Consider the following 19,887-nt stretch of genomic DNA (forward strand, 5'->3'; position numbering starts at 1 on the left):
CCAAAATCATTTTTTATTTTATTTTGTTTTTGGAAAAATAGTATAAATATGTTTGTTCTTGCATTTTTTATCAATCAGTTCGAGACCATTTAAAATTAATTTTGGTTTTGTCATTATTGTAGGGTTATAATGATGATGAATATGACTTTTAACAAGATGAACAAGAGCAAGAGAATCTATGGGTTTGCATAAATTGTTCATAAGTTAAAAGATTCCCATAATTATCAAACATGTTCATAAGCTGATTAATATTAAACCTTAAAAATAAATTTTGGTTGACACATGATATGCCGTAACCATTGACTGTAACGTTCATATGACGTCGTCCCTCCGTCAGCCAATCAGAATCCAGGACTTTTGCCGCTGTTTAGAGCGCCATGTTTCAATGGACAGACACTTTGATCAAAACATTAGTTGTAATATCGCTTTTAGGCGACATTAAACGAGTTTTAGCACCTGTAACGGCGGAACAGACGGGTTATTTATCACACTCGTGTCGTTTCATATCAGTGTTGTTGTGATATGAGCTTGTAATGTTCCTCACAGAAGCGCTTCATGTTGGATTATTGTGTTAATGTAACTCTGGCGACTTAATAAAGTCTTCAAAGGTAAGCAGAGACTATTTAAACTATACTGAAGTTCGTAAACTAGTGCTAAATGAACAAGCTACTGCTGCAAAAGTGCGGATAATGTGTAATGTGTTGCAGAGAAACGATGTATATATGTGTGTATGTAGGATTGACAATGTTTTATGATGAAACATTCGTGCTAGCAAATACATTTACACAGTTTCTCTCGTTTGTATCAGTTAAATGAGGTGTAAGTGGACACGATTGCTGGTCATTTCCTGTCTCAGATGTGTTATTCGTCCTCTCAGGTCAGCAGGATGTCCATTGATTTTGACAGTGCTGCTTTACAGACACAGCAGGAGGAAGAGGAGGAGTATGATCAGGAAGACTACGCCAGAGAACAAGAGGTATCTGTACAGATACTGAACACTGTACTTATTTCACAGAAATACACAAACACACCCACCACACTGACATCTGTCATCTGTGGTGAAAACACATCTGATGCTCTGCATACTGTATGCAGGAGTATCAAGGACTGATTATTTTAATCTAGTAGATTAAAGGTGCAATATGTAAGAATTTTTGCAGTAAAATATCCAAAAACCACTAGACCAGTGTTATATATTTTGTTCACTTGAGTACTTACAATATCCCAAATGTTTCCAACTATTTGTAAATCGTGAGAAAATTGCAATTTTAACCAAGGCTCCGGGACGTGTGAGGAGTTGCCTGATAATGGCGTCATACCCGCATTACCCTCGGTTTCCGCTTTTATTTTGTAAAACCATGGAAACACCAAATACGCTTTAATATTTACATGTTTTAATAGACAAGGGAACAACTGTTTTGATATATTTATAGACAGAAAACAAATTATTGTTATATAGCTCAACACGTTTAGTCTTATTGTTTGGTCTTATTGACTGTCTAAATTGACTGGCATAATTTTGACTTTTTATGTCATAGTTTCAACTTTTCATCTCATAAATATGACTTATGCTGTGTTAGGAATTGAATACTTCCCTACTATATATAGCATGTGAAAAACAGTACGCCGAAAGAGTAGTATGTCTGAATACATAGTTTTCGAGAAATAGTTGGTCTTTTCGCCCACTGTTTTTCGAATACTATGTATTCGGACATACTACTCTTTCGGCGTACTGTTTTTGATGTCATATGAACGTTACATGAAGGTTTACTATCCCATGAGGCCACGGGAGAGGATTTATGAATTGAAGTGACGCAACTGACGCTGGTAGGTCTTGTGACAGTAACAACAATTTCATTCATACTACACACATTCATACTATACATAGTATACTTTTTTAAAAATCACGAAGTAAATTCAAATGAAGTACACTCAGGCAGTACGTGATTTTGGGCGCAGAGTTAGTGTCATAATTTCAACTTTTTATGTCATAATTAAGATTTACAAAAGCATAATTTGTTTTCCTTGTGTGGGCTTCCATAATTACGTTCTACTGAGGACAGCAATTTTAAAAATGCCAACATTTGTTTATTTGTTTTATCTGTCCAGTTCACTATTTAAAAATATCCTGGCTCTTCCAAACTTTATAATGGTAGTGAATGGGGGGCGAGATTTTGAAGCCCCAAAAAAATGCATCCATCCATCATGTGTCGACTGCCAGAAGCTAGTTATTTTAGTTTATATAGTTTTAAATATGGATATTTTTCTTACAAAAGCGCATTGCTTGACTTCAGAAGGCCTTTATTAAACCCCTGGAGCCGTATGGATTACTTTATGATGGATGGATGCATTTTTTTGGGCTTCAAAATCTCGCCGTCCATTAAATATCATTATAAAGATTGGAAGAGCCAGAATATTTTTTATATATCTCTGATTGTGTTCGTCTGAAAGAAGATGGTCTTATACTTGACTTGAGGGTGAGTAAATCATGGGATAATTTTTATTTTTGGGTGAACTAAACCTTTAATGACTATTGCAATCAAATTTTTTTTTGACAAAATTCTGGCAGTGTAAGAAGATTTGACGCACAGGCACAGTGTGGCTTCTACAACAAATTGAAAACCAATACAAGGTTTTTTAATTTATTTTTTATCAAAATTAACGCTAGGGATTGTTTTTGTTTGCTAGCCACCATTTCAGGCGTGCATGTAAATGCAGCTTCCGTTACTGAACGCGTCACAGATTGATGATGTAAAACTCCAGACGAGTCTTGTTGCATGTGTCTGTTTTTAACGTGTCTTGACTGCCGGACCGTCTGACGTTAATGACATCTGAGATCCCACAGTGTGACATGGCTTACAGCAGGGTTCATGTTCATACAATCTGACAAGCTACAGTCATAAAGGACTATTATAAATCGAACAGTGTGCACCCGACAGCTTATCTATTACTTTATCACAATGTATGACTGTTTAAGTGGATTGGAAAAATGCTAAATTGTGATGGTTAAAAAAAAAGGTGACAAAGACAAAAACGGTGGCCAGTTGCTGCTTTTAAACGGATACACTTCCCATTATACACTATCATTCATAAGTTTGGGGTTAGTAAGAAATTAATATTCAGCAAATTGCATTAAAGGGTTAGTTCACCCAAAAATAAAATTTCTGTCATTAAAGGTACAATTTGTGATATTTTTTTCCGCTAGAGGTCGCTAGAAGCCTATTCAAAACAAAGGAGTAGTTTGATGACGCCAAGTTTTAGAGCGGAAACTTGGGACATGTGGTCTCCATCTCAACGGACGGTGCAAAAGAATAGGGATTGGAGTCTGGAAGAACTCATGTTCATGGATGCGATTATTAACGTTACTGTAGTATGAAGCAGAGCAGGACCGAGTGTTGCGGGAGCTGAACGAGGAGCTGGAGCGATTGATCAACACACGCCTCACGAGCAGCAGGACTTTTATTATGACACAGTCACCGGCGCCGCTTCCGCTTTTCCGGTCATGAGTTTACGGGAGCTGTCCTTGTCGACAGAACCAGCGGCAGATGGTAAACAGTAATTATGTTCCATAAATAAGTAACACAATCCACCATAAAACGTGCAAGAAGTAAATAAGGAACTGCTTGAAGCAAGCTAGTGGTTTGCTGGACGCTAGACACTACTAAGACCTTCATTCATCTTTAGAACACAAATTAAGATATTTTTGATGAAATCTGAGACTTTTTTTTCTATCCCTACATTGACAGCTACACAACCGAAACTTTAACGTGCTCAAACTTATGTTTCCCACAGCTGATGTTTGAGTTGATGAATGTTTATATGTTTATATGATTATATTTTTGTCAAAAACCAAAGTTAAATCTGTTAATCATATAAAGCGATCAGGTCTCTTCAGAAAATTTGGACTAAACTGATCGATTCATATGGATTAGTTTTTAGGATCTCTTTATGAACTGAGTCAAATTGGTAGTTGTGTAGACTGTCTATAGAGGGACAGAAAGCTCTCAGAGCCCTCTCTCTCTTTCTTTAAAAAGATCTTAATTTGTGTTCCTAAGATGAATGAAAGTCTTACTGGATTGGAACAACATGAGGGTGAGTGAATAATAACAAAATCTTTATTTTTTTTGGTGAACTAACCCTTTAAATCGATTTAAAGGTGACTGTAAAGACAAATGTTGCAAAAAATAAATGTTGCAAAAGATTTCCATTTCAAATAAATGTTGATGTTTTGAACTTTCTATTCAAACAAAGAATCCTGAAAAAAAAAAAAAAAATGTATAAAGGTTTCCACAAAAAAATATTAAAGGTGCTGTATGCGAGTTCTCAAATTCGTTGTTGAACACTGTTGATATTTGAAATCAACCCAAACAAGCCCACCCCTCTCTTCATTGCTCCCCCTCCAAAACTCACAATTCTAACCATCCTGCTCCGAGTTGGTCTCAAACCCGGGCCCGTTCGCTGCTGGTATGCGAGGCGAGTGCGCTAACAATGACGTAGTTGTCAGTGTGCAGTGTTTTAACAGCAAAACTCTCACTGTCTGGCCACTGTTACACACGCAATACAAGTGGATGTCTGTTTATAACAGCTGACACGCAACAAAATGCTTCATGAAAAATAAAGCGCAGTTGATGAAAGAACAACAAGAAAGCACAAAAAATGATCTTGCAGTACACAAGAGTAAATAATCTAATAATCTGCAACAGCACAGCAGCTCCAGACCATCAAAATCCAGTGTTAGTCACATGAGTAGCGGGATCAAAGCAGCCTCCACGTCTGTTTTCAGGCCTTCCTGCTTAGCTCTCTCCAGTGCTGGAAATCTTTTCTAATATAAACACGGGTCCTAAAGCACTTGCCCAGTCAAAAACCTTCATTTCAGTGAGATTCTTTTGAGCTCTTTTGTATTGTGTCATATCTCCTTTTCTGCAGTTTTTTATTTTTATTTTTTGTCATTTTCAAATCTCCCTCTTGCTTGTTCTTTCTCCTCGACCGTCATACGCCCCCTAATGCTGATTGGTTAGATGTTTGTTGTTGGTATCGCCCGACTAACTTCCAAACAGTGTTTATGAAATACTACCGAGTCCACCTTTTAAGCAGAAAACAGTTTTCAACATTGATAATACGAAATGTTTCTTAAGCAGCGAATCAGCATATCAGAATGATTTCTGAAGGATCATGTGACACTGAAGACTGGAGTAACGATGCTGAAAATTCAGCTTTGTTCACAGGAATAAATTACATTTTAAAATGTATTCAAATAGAAAATGGTTATTTAAAATTGTAAAAATATTTCACAGTATTACCGTTTTTGTGAAATAAATGCAGCATTAAACTTTTGATTTATAGTGCATACTTATTTGATTTGCTGCTTGCTATTGTTAGTGGTACATGGTATTTTTTTAGGGTGGAGACAGACTCCTAATAATTGACACAAATCTTATTAAACAAAAAAAAGCCCTGAACACAATATGATGTAATGAATACATTAGTTTTTTCTCAGCTTTTTTTTTTTTTAGATATTTTCATGTGTCTTCAATATTGGGAACTGTTATAATAATCAAGTCCTTCAGTCCATAATATTCTGTGTTATGGCCTTCATGCACTGTAACCAGTAATAAATGCTGTAAGAAATGTAACATTTAGATTTAGTGTTTTTCATGTGATTTTGTTTCAGTGTTGACAAAAAATAAGGCCTTACAGCTGACTTTCACTGTCGCCCGGCCCACATTTGTTGAATAAGTTGAATAATCTGTCTCATGGTTATTCATATTAGTAGTTAAAGATTCTTCTGTTTTCGGTCACTTGTTTGTTTTTAAAAGGCAGGTCTTCTCCAATCAGAAATGTGTGTTTTCTGAGTGAGTCACCTTACAGCTATCGGCTGTATGAATGAACGTTTGCTGCCATTGGTGCAAGTGCAATGCAGTCAGGTGTGTTTGTGTTTCCACTGCCCTACATACTCACAGCTCTTTACTGAGAGATCATTAGAGCTTCTACCTCTGGGTAAATGTTTGCTCTGATTGGAGGGATCAATTATAGGCACCTTCCATATGGACTAGTATCAGAAATGAGGTGAATGGTGACCATGGATTTTGATGTGCATCACATGCACTGTCATTTTCACAGGCTGTTTGTCTTTTTGGTCCATCAGAGGAGGAATTTTTCTGCTCCAGTTAACTGAAACGTATATTCTGACCCCCACAATGGGCCGACCTCAGCCTGGACAAATGAGGATTGCTTAGTTCCTCGTTTTCTGCTTTCTTTTCTCATATGACTCATGCTGCTGATATCCAGCATTGCACACAATAGTCCTTCAGTATGTCAGTGAGTCCTGCAGGAGCTGTGGTAGGAGTGTAAATGCGGGAAAGTTTCGTTTCTGAGGGAACGTTTCAGGATGTGAGAGTCATCCAGCAGGAGTTATGGAGGGTGAGTTTGACTGTCTGTCCGTATTTTGTTTTATCATGAAGTGAATGATATTGGAGTTGCTGTAAGTTGAGTGTGCGAGGCTCCTTTAAGACACCTCTGGGCCATGTGTTGGTGTTTGTGTGAAAGTTCAGCATGTCTGTAACCGGGCGGGTGTGTTTTTGTAAACGGTTGCTATGGGACCTGCAGTGAATCGGTTGCTTGCACATGATTGTTTCATTTCTCATAGTTTCAGTGTGTTTAAACTCAATGCTGCATTGAGCAACTTTTGAGAAAAATTATGATAATGTTTAAAATTACATTTCCCAAGAGATGGGCTCAATATGGTCTTGTGTATTCGTGGTTGACTGAAACTTTTTTTTTAGAGATGCAGGATAAAAATAAATAAGAAATTATTTATGGTCTGCCATAACAAAAAAAACAAAAACAAAACAAAATAGCAGGATCGGATACCCCTGATCTAAAACATACATGAATCAAACTTTGTACAGTTTGTCAACCATGTTATGAAAGATATACAACTATTTGTTTATATAATATTTACTTACTGATTTATTTAATTATTCCTGATTGTTAATTTTTGTAAACTGAGGCTAAAATGTTTGTTTTTAAAGTGTCATGAAACCCCAAAACACATCTTTTGAGATGCAAACAGCCTTTACATCAATGAAAGCACCAAGGGTTTACTCACTTTAGGCGCTGTGTGATCGCTCCGTACCGTGCCCGGGTGTGGTTCGTTTAGCCGTCCCTGACCCGCTTTCAAGAGGTGGGCCAGAGCACGGTTCAGTTGGGCTCGAGCGTGGTACACGCTAACTGTTCCGGAGCACAGAACAGCTACTACTTTAGTGTGCACTACTTTCATCATTATGACGGCCAACATCTTTATTACTACTTGCATAGTACACTTTTCAATAAATGTAATTAATTTGAGTGTAACGGGTCTGGTTCTCACCTTATTGATGAACAGGAATTGTAGTTTGTGAGTAAAGCTGCAAATTCCTCCATTATAGGGTTAGTTCACCCAAAAATGAAAATAATGTCTTTTATTAATTCACCCTCATGTCGTTCCACACCCGTAAGACCTTCGTTAATCTTCAGAACACAAATTAAGATATTTTTGATGAAATCCGATGGCTCAGTTAGGCCTGCATAGCCAGCAATGACATTTCCTCTCTCAAGATCCATTAATGTACTAAAAACATATTTAAATCAGTTCATGTGAGTTCAGTGGTTCTACTTAAATATTCCCATCGCTTTATAATATTATTGGTGCGCAAAAAAACAATTAAATAACAACTCTTTAACGATATCTAGTGATGGCCGATTTCAAAACACTGCTTCAGAGCGTTATGAATCTTTTGAGTCAAATCAGTGATTCGGATTGCGCATCAAACCGCCAGACTGCTGAAATAATGTGACTTTGGCACTCCGAACCACTGATTTGATTCGTAAAGCTCTGAAACAGTGTTTTGAAATCGCCATCACTAGATATTGTTAAAAACTCGTTATTTTGTTTGTTTTTTTGGCGCAAAAATATTCTCATCGCTTTATAATATTAATATTGAACCACTGTACTCACATGAACTGATTTAAATATGTTTTTAGTACCTTTATGGATCTTGAGAGAGGAAATGTCATTGCTGGCGATGCAGGCCTCACTGAGCCATCGGATTTAATCCAAAATATCTTAATTTGTGTTCCGAAGATGAACGAAGGTCTTAAGGGTGTGGAACGGCATGAGGGTGAGTAATAAATGACATTATTTTCATTTTAGCAAAAGTGCTTTTCTTCAGGTTTTCTTCCTTACAAAATAGCATATGGCGTTAAGCGTGCTCCGGCCCGGAACCTTAAATGAAATGGGAGTGGGGAGGGGGCTCGGTTCAAGGCAACCGTGTCTAGTGTGAATACACCCTAAATAAATTTTAACAAAAAAGTGGACATTTGAATTTGAATTTACCACAGGTGGACTCCAATCAAGTTGTAGAAACATCTCAAGGATGATCAGTGGAAACAGGATGCACCTGAGCTCAATTTTGAGTGTCATGGCAAAGGCTGTGAATACTTATGTACATGTGATTTATTTTATTTTTTTTATAAATTTGAAAAGATTTCAAACAAATGTCTTACACATTGTCATTATGGGGTATTGTTTGTAGAATTTGAGGAAAATAATGAATTTTTTATTTGGAATATGGCTGTAACATAACGAGATGTGGAAAAAAGTGAAGTGCTGTGAATACTTTCCAGATGCACTGTATTAAAATTATTAAATGGATGCCACCTTATTGGGACAATAAAGCCCTCCCTACACCCCAACCCTACCTGATAAATACTTTATTACTAAACACGTTAGGCACTGTATTTACACTTTTCAAATATTTTCTTCATTTTTATTGAAAATAAATGCCTTTCCAGTCTATGTGAATAGAGAAAAAGGGAGAAAAGTGAGTTGACTTTGCCAAAGAGACAGGCTCTGTACACTTAGTGCAAATAGACACTCAGTTTAAATAATGAAATAATGTGAAACGGATAAAGGAAAGTTGATATATTTTAAAAGACTTCAGGTGTTCTCAAATCATTATCAGTTATTTTAAATTACCCAAGATCCAAAGCTACTAATAGCAATAATATCATACTAACATCCCGGTCAGTTCTTAGGTGTTCACATCCAGGTGGACCCGAGAAGACCTTGCGCCTTAACAGTCTGGCAGAAGAGAAAAAGTTTGTGGTGGCTACGGTTCTGAATGATTGTTTTCTTGTTTTAGCTCCACAAGCTCCTGACTGATCTCCCTGATGATATGCTGGATGACAGTGGTGACTGCCCCTCACCTGAGCTCGACCGCTCCACCTGCAGTCACCCAGAAGACAACAACAGGTACACTATACATATCAAAACTAGTGCTTTACTGATATATCTCCAAGGCTAATATATATATTTTTTTTTAATTACCAGCATCAGCCAATACATGTTTGTTCGGTACGTGTCTAAGGCAGGGCTTTTATTTTGCGCAGAAACACAAGAGTTGTTGTGTAACAGTTCTGTCTAATAATTGAAAGTAAAACTGTTGGCATTCAGAAAACATTTACTGACACAAACAACATAAACTTTGGCAGTTCAAACTGTTTTTGTGTGCAGCCTGAATAAAAACATGTGCACACTGATAAATACATAAATGTATTGGGTGTCTGTTTGTCTTTCAGACCGCAGCAAGCCTGGAATGTGCCGCAATGGGAGCCTCCAAGACCTTCCCATGAGGAAGTGAGTTTATCTGTTTCATTGAAAAGATGAAAATGGTCATGTAAAACTAAATTACCGCCGGTGCATTTAATGTACTATAACAAGTCGTTTTTTCTTGCGTGTGTTACAGCAATATGAAGAGTACGATCAAGGATCTTATCATGAGGACTACAGTTATAAGAGTCACACGTCTCAGACCAACAGTCACCCTCATCACCTCCAGACCGAGACAGAACATTTACCCTCCGGCTGGGACCTGCAGAACGGACAGAACTACCAGTACCAGAGCGGAGACTATGCTCACTCATCCGCAGGCACGGACGAGTCCCACGGCACTGACTTCTCCACTGGGGATGGAGCGGAGCAGGAAGCGTACACCCATAACGCTCTTCGTCATGGGGCAGGTTACCATGGAGACGATGCCCAGGGCCACGGAGAGCATAACAACATCAGAAACCGCTTTCAGGTGAATGTCTGTAGCCGATCTTTACTTTATTTATTAAAAATTGTATGCCTATTTAATAACTTTGCACATTTGTGTAAGGTTTTTGATAATGGAGGAGCTGGGAACAAACCCACTGACCACTACAAGGCCAGTTACCACCCACATCAACCTTCAAATCAGCCGAAGATGTTCAGTCCTCAAGTGACCAGTCAGAATGGCCACTTTGACCAGCTGCAGAGGGACTTCCTGGATGCAACACAGAGTGAGATACTGTTATACACTACCATTCAAAAGATTTCATGTTTTTGAAAGAAGTCTCTTTTGCTCGCCAATGCTTCATTTATTTGATACAGTAAAAACAGTAATATTGTGTAATAATAATTTTCAGCATCATTACTCCAGTCTTCAGTGTCACGTGATCCTTCAGAAATCATTCTAATATGCATATTTGCTGCTCAAGACACAATTTTTGCTGCTTAGTATCTTAGTGGAAACCAATTTATTTGAAATAGAAATCTTTTGTAAAAATGTTAATGTCTTTACTATCACTTTTGATGAATTAAAGCATTAATTTCTTTTAAAAAATCTTACTGACCCCAAACTTTTAAACCGTAGTACAATTGATATAATCTAAAATTGATTGAAAACATATTTGTTTTGAGTATGTTAGTAGTATTTTAGGATACTGAAGTGTGTTGTATGAATGTTGTTCAGATACAGCAGAAAGTCAGCAGCTGGCGCAGCTACAGATTTTAAACCGAGCTCAATCCAGACAGATTGAGGAGCTGGAACAGAAACTAGAGGACTGCAGGAGGAGGATGAGATATCTGGAGCACCAGTTCGCCATCGTCAAAGGTCAGATTAATAAGATTAACTGTTTTAAATTCAGCTCTGAAATGTTAGTTTCAAAAAGGTATTAGCCATTATAATCAACCGCGGCTTTAGATAACCAGAGGCCCCTGGGCTACAGGATTACAGTAGCCCCCCCTACCCCAAATAAAAATGTCACTATGCCATTAGTCCATATAGACATTTCAATTTGTGCTCAAGTATGAATAAATTCAACTGGCATAACTTTAGAAACTCTTTCTTGTTTTTCTTGCTGAAAAGCCAAATCCAATTTTTAGTGAACGTCACCTTTGATAGATATGGTTGTTTTTTGTTTTTTTTGGTTTTTCACCATGGCCAGTTTTGAGAATTTCAAGATATCCTGTTCACACGGTCATACCACCGCACAACTTCTCGAATGCTGTCTGTATGCATGGGATCTATCAACTGTAATTATAGTGACTAGTGCTGAGTTGGATGCGTTCCTGGGTCAACATATTTTGTTGATCCTGGAACAACATCCTAGTCTGGAAAGGTAGTCTTAACCCTATTCCTACCCCTAAACCTAACTAGGGCTAGGCGATATATCGCATGCGATTGTCACGCGCATTTCGCCGGTAAAGCCGGTTCCCTGATTACCGCTAAATCGCCATCACCTGCTTTCAAATGGAGCGGCATTTAATAGACAGAGCCGACAACTGTTGACATTGACAAGCTACGCAATATCACGTTCATTACCGATGGTGATTCATCTGAGATAATGAACGCGATATTTCGTGGCTTATCAGTGAACTACGGCTCTGTCTATTAAATGCCACTCCATTTGAAAGCAGGTGATGGCGATTTAGCGGTAATCAGGGAACCGGCTTTACTGACAAAATATTGCATGCATTTGTCACACGCATATCGGTCAGCCCTAAACCTAACCCTACCCATCAGTTATCCCAAAAATCAGAGGGAAATGATAGATGAATAACACTTATGTTGAAGCACCAATTCATGATTTTAAGCCTAAACTTGACATAATCTGTAAACTTGTCCCTCAAATCTGATTGGTTGATTTATACCCGTCAGTATTTTCCTTAAAAATGCACTACAAAGTCATCATTTATGTTGTTTGGAATGCAGTGGACTTATACATTTAAAATATGAAACTATAAATGTGGTATTGTTTGTAGAACCTTTTTTTTTATTTATTTTTTAATCTATCGATTATCAGTGTGGATTATTGCCGATAACCAATAGGTTAAAAAATTGGTTATTCATGTGGATTATTGCCGATAACCAATAAGAAGAAATATTTTTTTGATTAAAGATAATGATGACAGGTGAATTGAAAAATGAATGATGTCCACGGATAAATACCAAAAAAAAAGAAGTTTCGATTTTGATTTCACGGTGACTAAAAATTAAGAGTAAAAATAAAGATTTTTACATTCTTAAGGCCATGTGTCCACCAGAGCGTTTTTAGCCAGGCTCTGCTTAAACGCCTATCTGTGAGCGCTTGAGAGCGCTTCTGTAGCGCTTCCGCAGCGTGAGACGCTTTGTTGCTATGATACGGAATATCAGTTGGCCGGTGTTGTATTTGTCCCGCCCCTCCTTCACTCTGATTGGACGGCTGGCTAAAAAGTGACAGTGATGAGCGCAGCGTTTTACTCAAAGTTGAACATTCTTTAACTCGAGGCGACCAGTAAAAACGCCCAGCTCTCAGCGCTTGAGCGTGAAAAAGACGCTCAGCGGCTCGTTACGCTCTTGGCGTTTAAAAAACGCAGCGCTCCCATTGAAAACAATTGAAAAAGTACTCTCGCAGCTGGAAAAAACGCTCTGGTGGACACACGGCCTAAATGTGAAAGTTTTGATAGTCTTAACATATTACCAAAGTTTGATTCCTAGAATGTGTTATAAGTGTGGGTCTCATCTCATTTTAATACTGTTTCTTTTCATCAAGATGAGAAGGACGGACTGACAGTGTCACTGAAGGAGTCCAGCGCTCTGGTAGAGGAGGCCAAAGAGAGAGAAGCTCAGCTGCAGGGGAGAGTCAGATCTCTGGAGAAACAGATTCAGTCTCTCACAGACAGAGAGCAAGAGGTACGAGCTCGTGATTTCATGATGAGTCAGTCAAAGTAAAATCATGCAATTAGGGCTTGTTAAAATAGTGCAGAGCAGTAAAACACTGTGTGATAAAAGAGGAAATGTGTGCATACACAGAGCGTAAAGCAGCAGCGTGTGGCCGAGGCGGCGATGGACAGCATGAAGCTACAGATGATGGAGCTGTGTCGCTCGGACACTCTGACTCGAGCACGTGAGCAGCACGATAGGGACACAACCGCCATCCGGGAGCAGTATGAAGCCAGACTGCTCGCACTTCAGCAGAAACTAGACGCCCAATCACAAAGTCTGAATGAGCAGGTCAGAGATGTGTAGATAAGAATTATTCCTAAGCGCAAATTAACCCCTTACATGCGGTATTCAACAGAGGGCAGTACAAGCCTGTGTTTTCGCTGTGTGTGTGTTTATCAGGCTGAGGCAGGCCAGCGTTTGCTGGATCAGGTCCGGCAGCTGGAGCGTCAGAGGGAAGAGGATCAGGTGGACAGAGCCTTGGTTATTAACACCCTCACACAGCGCCTGGAGGAGAGCCAGCAGCAGTGTGCCAAACTACTCCACACTGGTATGTGGCATCCCACGTGCTTCTGTTTATGTTGACTGTTGTGATTGCTGGAGTCTCATGGGCCGGTAATCTTTTTCTCCTGCAGTTAAAACAGTTTAAGCCTTACAGCTAAACTACAATGACTCAAATATACATTTGAACAAAGAATGAGAATCGGGGAATATTCACTTTCATTTATTGAAAGTGAACTTACCAGAAGGTGCTCTTTGATTTGGGTTTGTTCAAATTGTCTTATGATTACATAAAATCTTATTTTAAAAACTACTACTATTATTATTATTATTATCATTACATATGCATTATTATTATTATTATAATTATTATTATTGTTATTATTTATTAATAATAAAAAACAAGTATAATATTGCAAATTACACATTATTTTCTTTTATTTTAAAATGAGTATTCAATTATAGAATTTATCTATTTTTTTCTTTAATTTTAAAATTAATTTTTTCCTCGTATGTTCTTATGTTTAAAAATATACAGTACATATTTGAAATAATATTTTATATTATTATTTAATAATACAAAATCCAGTGAAATGTTTTAATACAATTATTATATTATATAATAAATATTATAATTAAGTATTAAAATTAAAATATATGCATTTTAACTTTTCTTGTCACCGTTAAAAGTAGTTATTTGGAATAATGTTTTATTATATCATTATTATTATTATTATTATTATTGCTGTTTAATAATAAAAATTAAGTATAATGTTTTATAACAAATTGTTATATTTTAAAATAGTATTGCAATGTAAATATATTTTATAATTTTTTATCTTTACTTTTATATCATTTTACTTTTTTACTTATGTTCCCCATATTTTTAAAATATTAATTATTTGAAATATTTTATAATATTTGTAACGTGTTTAGTCAAGTATAATATTTTATTGCAGTTATTTAAAAATAAGTAGTATTATATTATATATTTAAAAATAAAGTTTATTTCTTTAATTTTATGTATTTATTTTTTTTTTTACTTTTCAAAGGGTTCATATTCTGTATTTTTGTACCATTTTATTTTTCCTCAGAAATCAATTTATAAGGTTTCTTAAAGCATAAACTGTTGTTTTAAATGAAGAAGTGAAGTCATATTTTCAGTGTCCCCTTAATGAATGCACTGCTGAAGATTTGTGTCCTTTGTGCCAGGTACCATTTTCTCAAATCTTCTTTTGTTCTCTGCAGGCTCTGTACAAGAGATGAGCCAGTTACAGATGAAGCTTCAGCAGGCCCAGTCTGCTCGCACCATCAGTGAAGACATCAACAAAGCCCTGCAGGTCAGTCAGTCCACTGCTGTTTGACACTATTTCAACTCATGGGAAACATTAAAGCTGTCCTTAATACGGCTACAAACAGAGCCCATGTGTTTCTTCTCTCAACAGGAAGAGCTGACTGAACTGAAGGAGCAGATAAATCTGTATGAGTCTGCCATTAAACATGGAGCCCTTTCATTAGAGCCTAATGGAGACTGGGAGAACCATCTGTCTGAGTCCTACATAGACCTGGGGATCAAGAAGTCCAAGTGGAGAAATGGACGCAACCACAGGTAACGATAATAATCCAAACTGCATTGCTGCATTGTAAAATGTTCATAATTTCAAACTTCTGATAATCATTGCTTTGTTTTCCAGCACACCTCACATCGCAGAAGCAGGAGACTCCAACCGAGAGTTGAAGAGCGAATTGCAGCGCTGTCTCAGTCACCTGAAGGCCAAGCGGCTGAAGATCTCTGAGCTGCAGGAGGAGCTGCGACGCTCCCAGACCAGAGCAGAGCAGCTGCAGACGCAGCTAGAGCAGGCTGAGAAGATCGCACGAGACTCGAAGGTCTGACCTACAGCAAATCAAACTCTGTGCTCGGTCTGCTGTGGTAGATGCTAGACTTACACCTTCTGCCTTTACTGCAGGTGAGGGAGAGCAGCTTGGAGAAACACCTGGAAACCTCTCAAATGACTGCCGCCCCTCACAAAGACCTCATCAGACTGCAGGAGGAGCGGCAGGTCCTGCAGGAGAGAGTGGAGGTCAGAGTTCGTTTGGGTCCTGTTGTATCTTCACAAAGTTAGAGGACTTTTCTATCTGGATCAGTGCTGCTATTGTTAACTGAAACTCTTAAAAATAATTTTTGATAACTGAAATAATTTATTGAATATAATTATTATTGATAACATCTATATTATAGATGAACATTTTGAACTTAAAATTAATTTTATTTCAGTTAGTTGCCAAGACAACATTTGTAATTTTCTAGATAATATATATTTAATTACAGTTAAATATTATATTTTATATTAAATTATCTGTAGTATATTATTGATAATATTACATTTTCAGATATATTATAGATGAACATTTTGAACTTAAAATTAATTTTATTTCAGTTAGTTGCCAAGAGACATTTGTAATTTTATAGATAATATATATTTAATTACAGTTAAATATTATATTTTATACTATATTATCTATAGTATATTATTGATAATATTACATTTTCAGATATTATATTATAGATGAACATTTTGAACTTAAAGATAATTTTATTTCAGTTAATTGCCAAGACAACATTTCTAATTTTCTTAAGTTTTCAGATAATATATTATAATAAATATATTATATTTTAATATATTTATTATAATAAAATTATATATATATATATATATATATATATATATATATATATATATAATAAATATATTAAAATATAATATATTAATATATTATCTAATGTGTATATATATAATATATAATAATATAAATATATATAATGTGTATATATATTATGTATATATGTGTGTGTATATATATATATATATATATATAGATATATAATATAATAAATTAGATTATATTTAATATATTTTTAGATAATATATTATACTATAGGTAACATCTATATTATAGATTAACATTTTGAACTTTAAATTAATTTTATTTCAGTTATTTCTAACATTTCTAATTTTCTAGTTTAATTTCATGTATGAAAAATATTAAAACTGAAATAATAAATGTAATCTAAATTTAATTTTTAAAAAGTAATCAGTAATAATATGAGAAATTAATAATAAAATAAAGAATATTTATTAATTAATAATTAAATTAATAATAAAATAAATCAAATCCAATAGAAAATACTATTATAATAAATACTGTAAAAATCTCTAAACGTTTAGATAAAAATAAATTGAAGTTAAATAGAAATATAAAAATATTTTTTAAAAATTAAATATTAAAAATAATCAAATGAGGAAAAGAAATTAAATCCAATTAAAAAAAAATCAGTTATTTAGTTAACAAACTTCTAATGTAACATAAAATGTATAATATAATCAAAAAACTTTTACTATTAAAATAATTTTTGCTAATTACAAAAATATATTGGATGACCAATTTAAATAAAAAAAAAAACATAAATGAAAATTAGAATTGTTGCCATGGCAACTAACAAAAATAGTTTTGTTGAAGTACTGACATTATAAATAAAACTGAAATTTAAAAAAGAAGCATAAAAATTTTAAAGCATAAAAATAAAAAAACTCAAAATAAAATGAATGTAGAAACTGAAAATAAAAATAAAATCTAATTATAAATATTAATAAGGACTATACCAGTTTAAAAATTACTAAAGTAACACTGGTCTGGATGTAATTGTTCTAAAAGAAGTCATTATTTAATTAACTAGTTGTTGGACAACTAGTCACCATCCTGACCGATCTCTGTTGTTGAACTGCAGGCTCTGGAGAAGAGGAACCAGGAGCTGAAGCAGAGTGAAGAGAAGGTGAAGGCAGCCAATTCTGAGCTCTGCACCAAGATGAGAGAGATGATCCAGGAGCTGGACCAGGAGAAACAGGAAGCAGCAGAGAGGTCACTCATTCATTCACTTTGCTAAGAGGGGTCGGGCTGAATCAATTGACAGTTAATTTGACCCTAGCACATCGTCTGCATTGGTTCATAACTGAAATGCATTGTGTGTGCAGGGCTGAGCGGACGCAGCAGCAGTACAGGGATGACGTGGTGAATTGTGTCCGTGCGGAGCTCACGCAAGAGCACATGGCTCACATGGAGCAACTCGTCAGCCAGCATCAGCAGCACATCCAACAACTCCAGTACTGCACTACACCTTCACCTTTAACCTAGAATGAGTCTATTACTTCATCCCTCAGAAGCACAAGTGCTGACTTTGATTAACACTGGCTCCATCCACAGGTCAAAGCTGGCTGATCTCAGTCAGGAGGTGTTAGCTGTGCAGGAATGCTACATTTCTGTTTGCAAAGAGAAGGACAAGCTGGAGGAAAATCTCCAAAACAAGCTTGAAGAAGAGAAGAGATTGAAAGAAATTGAGGTGAGCACTAGATGTTGAATATTTATGTATGTATTTATTTATTTGGTTAATTATTATATTAATTTATTTATTTATATAATTTTAATTAATTGTTTTTTTTTATTTTTTTATAATTTTCATAAAATTTTAAATTAAATGTTTTTATTTGTTTATTTAATAATTTTATACATATTTGTTTGTTTTATTTATTAATCTATATTTAATTATTCATTTATTTAATTTATTTATTTATATAATTGTTTTTTTTTTATAATTTTCATTAAATTTTAAATTAAATGTTTTTATTTGTTTATTTAATAATTTTGTAAATTTATATTTGTTTTTATTTAATAATCTATATTTAATTATTCATTTATTTAATTTATTTAATTTATTTATTACAAATGTTTATTCATTTATTTTATTAATTTATTTTTATTAATTTTTATTGATTTTAATAGATTTTTTTTACTATTTATTTAATTGATTATTATTTTATTTATTTCATTTTAAGACGGTCTGTTTCTGTCTAACTGGGTGGAGCAGACTCTCTTCTGACAGTCAAAACTCTGACTGTGTGAGATGTTATTATTTGTCATGTTTGTTGATGTTTCAGTTAAAGGGGCGAGAGGAGAGTGAAGGTGCTCTGGAGAGACTGAGGGCTGAACTGGAGTGTCAGCATCTGGAGGACGTGTCTCGGCTCAAAGCCCAGTGGAAGACGGACACACAGGCTGAGATTGAGCTGCAGGTCAGAGAGCAGCTGGAAGAGGCCAGGAAGAGCTGGCAGCAGGAGCAGGAGACGGTTAGTTATGATGGGCTGCTTACATCAGTGTTCTTTCTACTAGCATGATCTCACTTAATACCACTGTTGTGCCACTCGGATGCAGGTTAAATGCTCTTATATTTTCTCTTTGTCTGTCCTCTCTGCATATCTGTTTGTCTGCGTGTTTGCTTTGTTTCTTTGGTTTTGTCTGTCTTTTATTTCATCTGGCTGTACTTGTTTCATCTGTCTCCTTTTTTGTGTTTTTGTTTGTTTGTCCATCTGTCTGTCTTTGTTAGTTGGAGAATTCCTGGGCTCAGAGGTTACAGGAAGCTGAGGAAGAAGTCAGGAAGGCCAGGCAGTCAGACACCCGTGAGGGAGCATGTCAGACCAGCTCGTCTGAGACGGCGGGGCAGCTGATTTCAGCAGAGGACCTGGAGGTCCGTCTCTGTGCTCAGAGAGAGAGCCTGCAGCAGGAGGCTGCGTCCGCCCAGGCCAGAGCCGTGGAGGAGGCGGTACGACATGCTCAGAGAGAGCTACAGCAGAAGCACACTGATGACACGGCGCTCCAGGTGTGACGCATTTCCAGCTCTTAACATAAAAATACTATCATTTACATATAGTATCTCACAGAAGTGTGTACACCCCTCACATTTTTGTAAATATTTTATTATATCTTTTCATGTGACAACACTGAAGAAACTGTCCCCTCAAAATAACTCAACACAGCCATTGATGTCTAAACCGCTGGCCACAAATTAATCTTTTAAAAAGGCATCTGAAATAATTAACTAAGTGCAATATAGAGTTGCCAAAAATATTGATTTCTAATATCTGAAACGCTTCAATACTCATTTTCCGCAGAATAGATACACAATACCAGCTGCTTTCTCTCTCTGGTGGATCGATTCTGAAATTTTCCGAATGCATCGCAATTCTCTCTTGAATCAATTCTGAGCTTAATTTTTAACAGCAGATGGCGCTCCAGGCTAGTTTTTAACCGCACACTCAAATGCTCATGAAGAAGAGCGCTTGTGCGTTCGGCCGAGTCTGAGAAAGTACTTTTTTTTTTTTTTTTATGACGCAAAATTAATGGAAACATTCCACTGAAAACATCCTTGTAATTCGCTTCGACCTTTTCAAACTTTAAGGTTCAGGTGATGTTGGTGAGGAATTGGAAGGAAGCAGAGTATGGCTGTTTCGAA

General features: G+C 36.0%; 1 protein-coding gene across 3 annotated transcripts in view; it reads left to right on the plus strand.

Annotated features, from left to right (window-relative positions):
• The first annotated feature begins 385 nt into the window (after positions 1-385).
• The window catches only part of cep152 (centrosomal protein 152), a 29,796-nt gene continuing 10,294 nt past the window's right edge, over positions 386-19,887 (plus strand). For 2 of the 3 annotated variants that reach the window (XM_067380462.1, XM_067380464.1), the window contains exons 1-19: positions 386-608; positions 878-976; positions 9,183-9,292; positions 9,619-9,676; positions 9,786-10,121; positions 10,200-10,362; positions 10,815-10,955; positions 12,877-13,016; positions 13,137-13,337; positions 13,449-13,596; positions 14,796-14,887; positions 14,993-15,156; positions 15,242-15,434; positions 15,515-15,628; positions 17,335-17,465; positions 17,579-17,707; positions 17,808-17,943; positions 18,539-18,724; positions 18,982-19,254. In XM_067380462.1, coding sequence (XP_067236563.1) covers positions 887-976; positions 9,183-9,292; positions 9,619-9,676; positions 9,786-10,121; positions 10,200-10,362; positions 10,815-10,955; positions 12,877-13,016; positions 13,137-13,337; positions 13,449-13,596; positions 14,796-14,887; positions 14,993-15,156; positions 15,242-15,434; positions 15,515-15,628; positions 17,335-17,465; positions 17,579-17,707; positions 17,808-17,943; positions 18,539-18,724; positions 18,982-19,254 — 2,805 coding nt within the window. In that variant the 5' untranslated portion in view covers positions 386-608; positions 878-886. Of the gene's footprint in view, positions 609-877; positions 977-6,292; positions 6,421-9,182; positions 9,293-9,618; positions 9,677-9,785; positions 10,122-10,199; positions 10,363-10,814; positions 10,956-12,876; positions 13,017-13,136; positions 13,338-13,448; positions 13,597-14,795; positions 14,888-14,992; positions 15,157-15,241; positions 15,435-15,514; positions 15,629-17,334; positions 17,466-17,578; positions 17,708-17,807; positions 17,944-18,538; positions 18,725-18,981; positions 19,255-19,887 lie in introns of those variants that run through there. The other variant, XM_067380463.1, reaches the window with a different exon arrangement.

Source organism: Chanodichthys erythropterus, chromosome 24, assembly GCF_024489055.1.
Source record: "Chanodichthys erythropterus isolate Z2021 chromosome 24, ASM2448905v1, whole genome shotgun sequence".
Lineage (NCBI taxonomy): Eukaryota > Metazoa > Chordata > Actinopteri > Cypriniformes > Xenocyprididae > Chanodichthys > Chanodichthys erythropterus.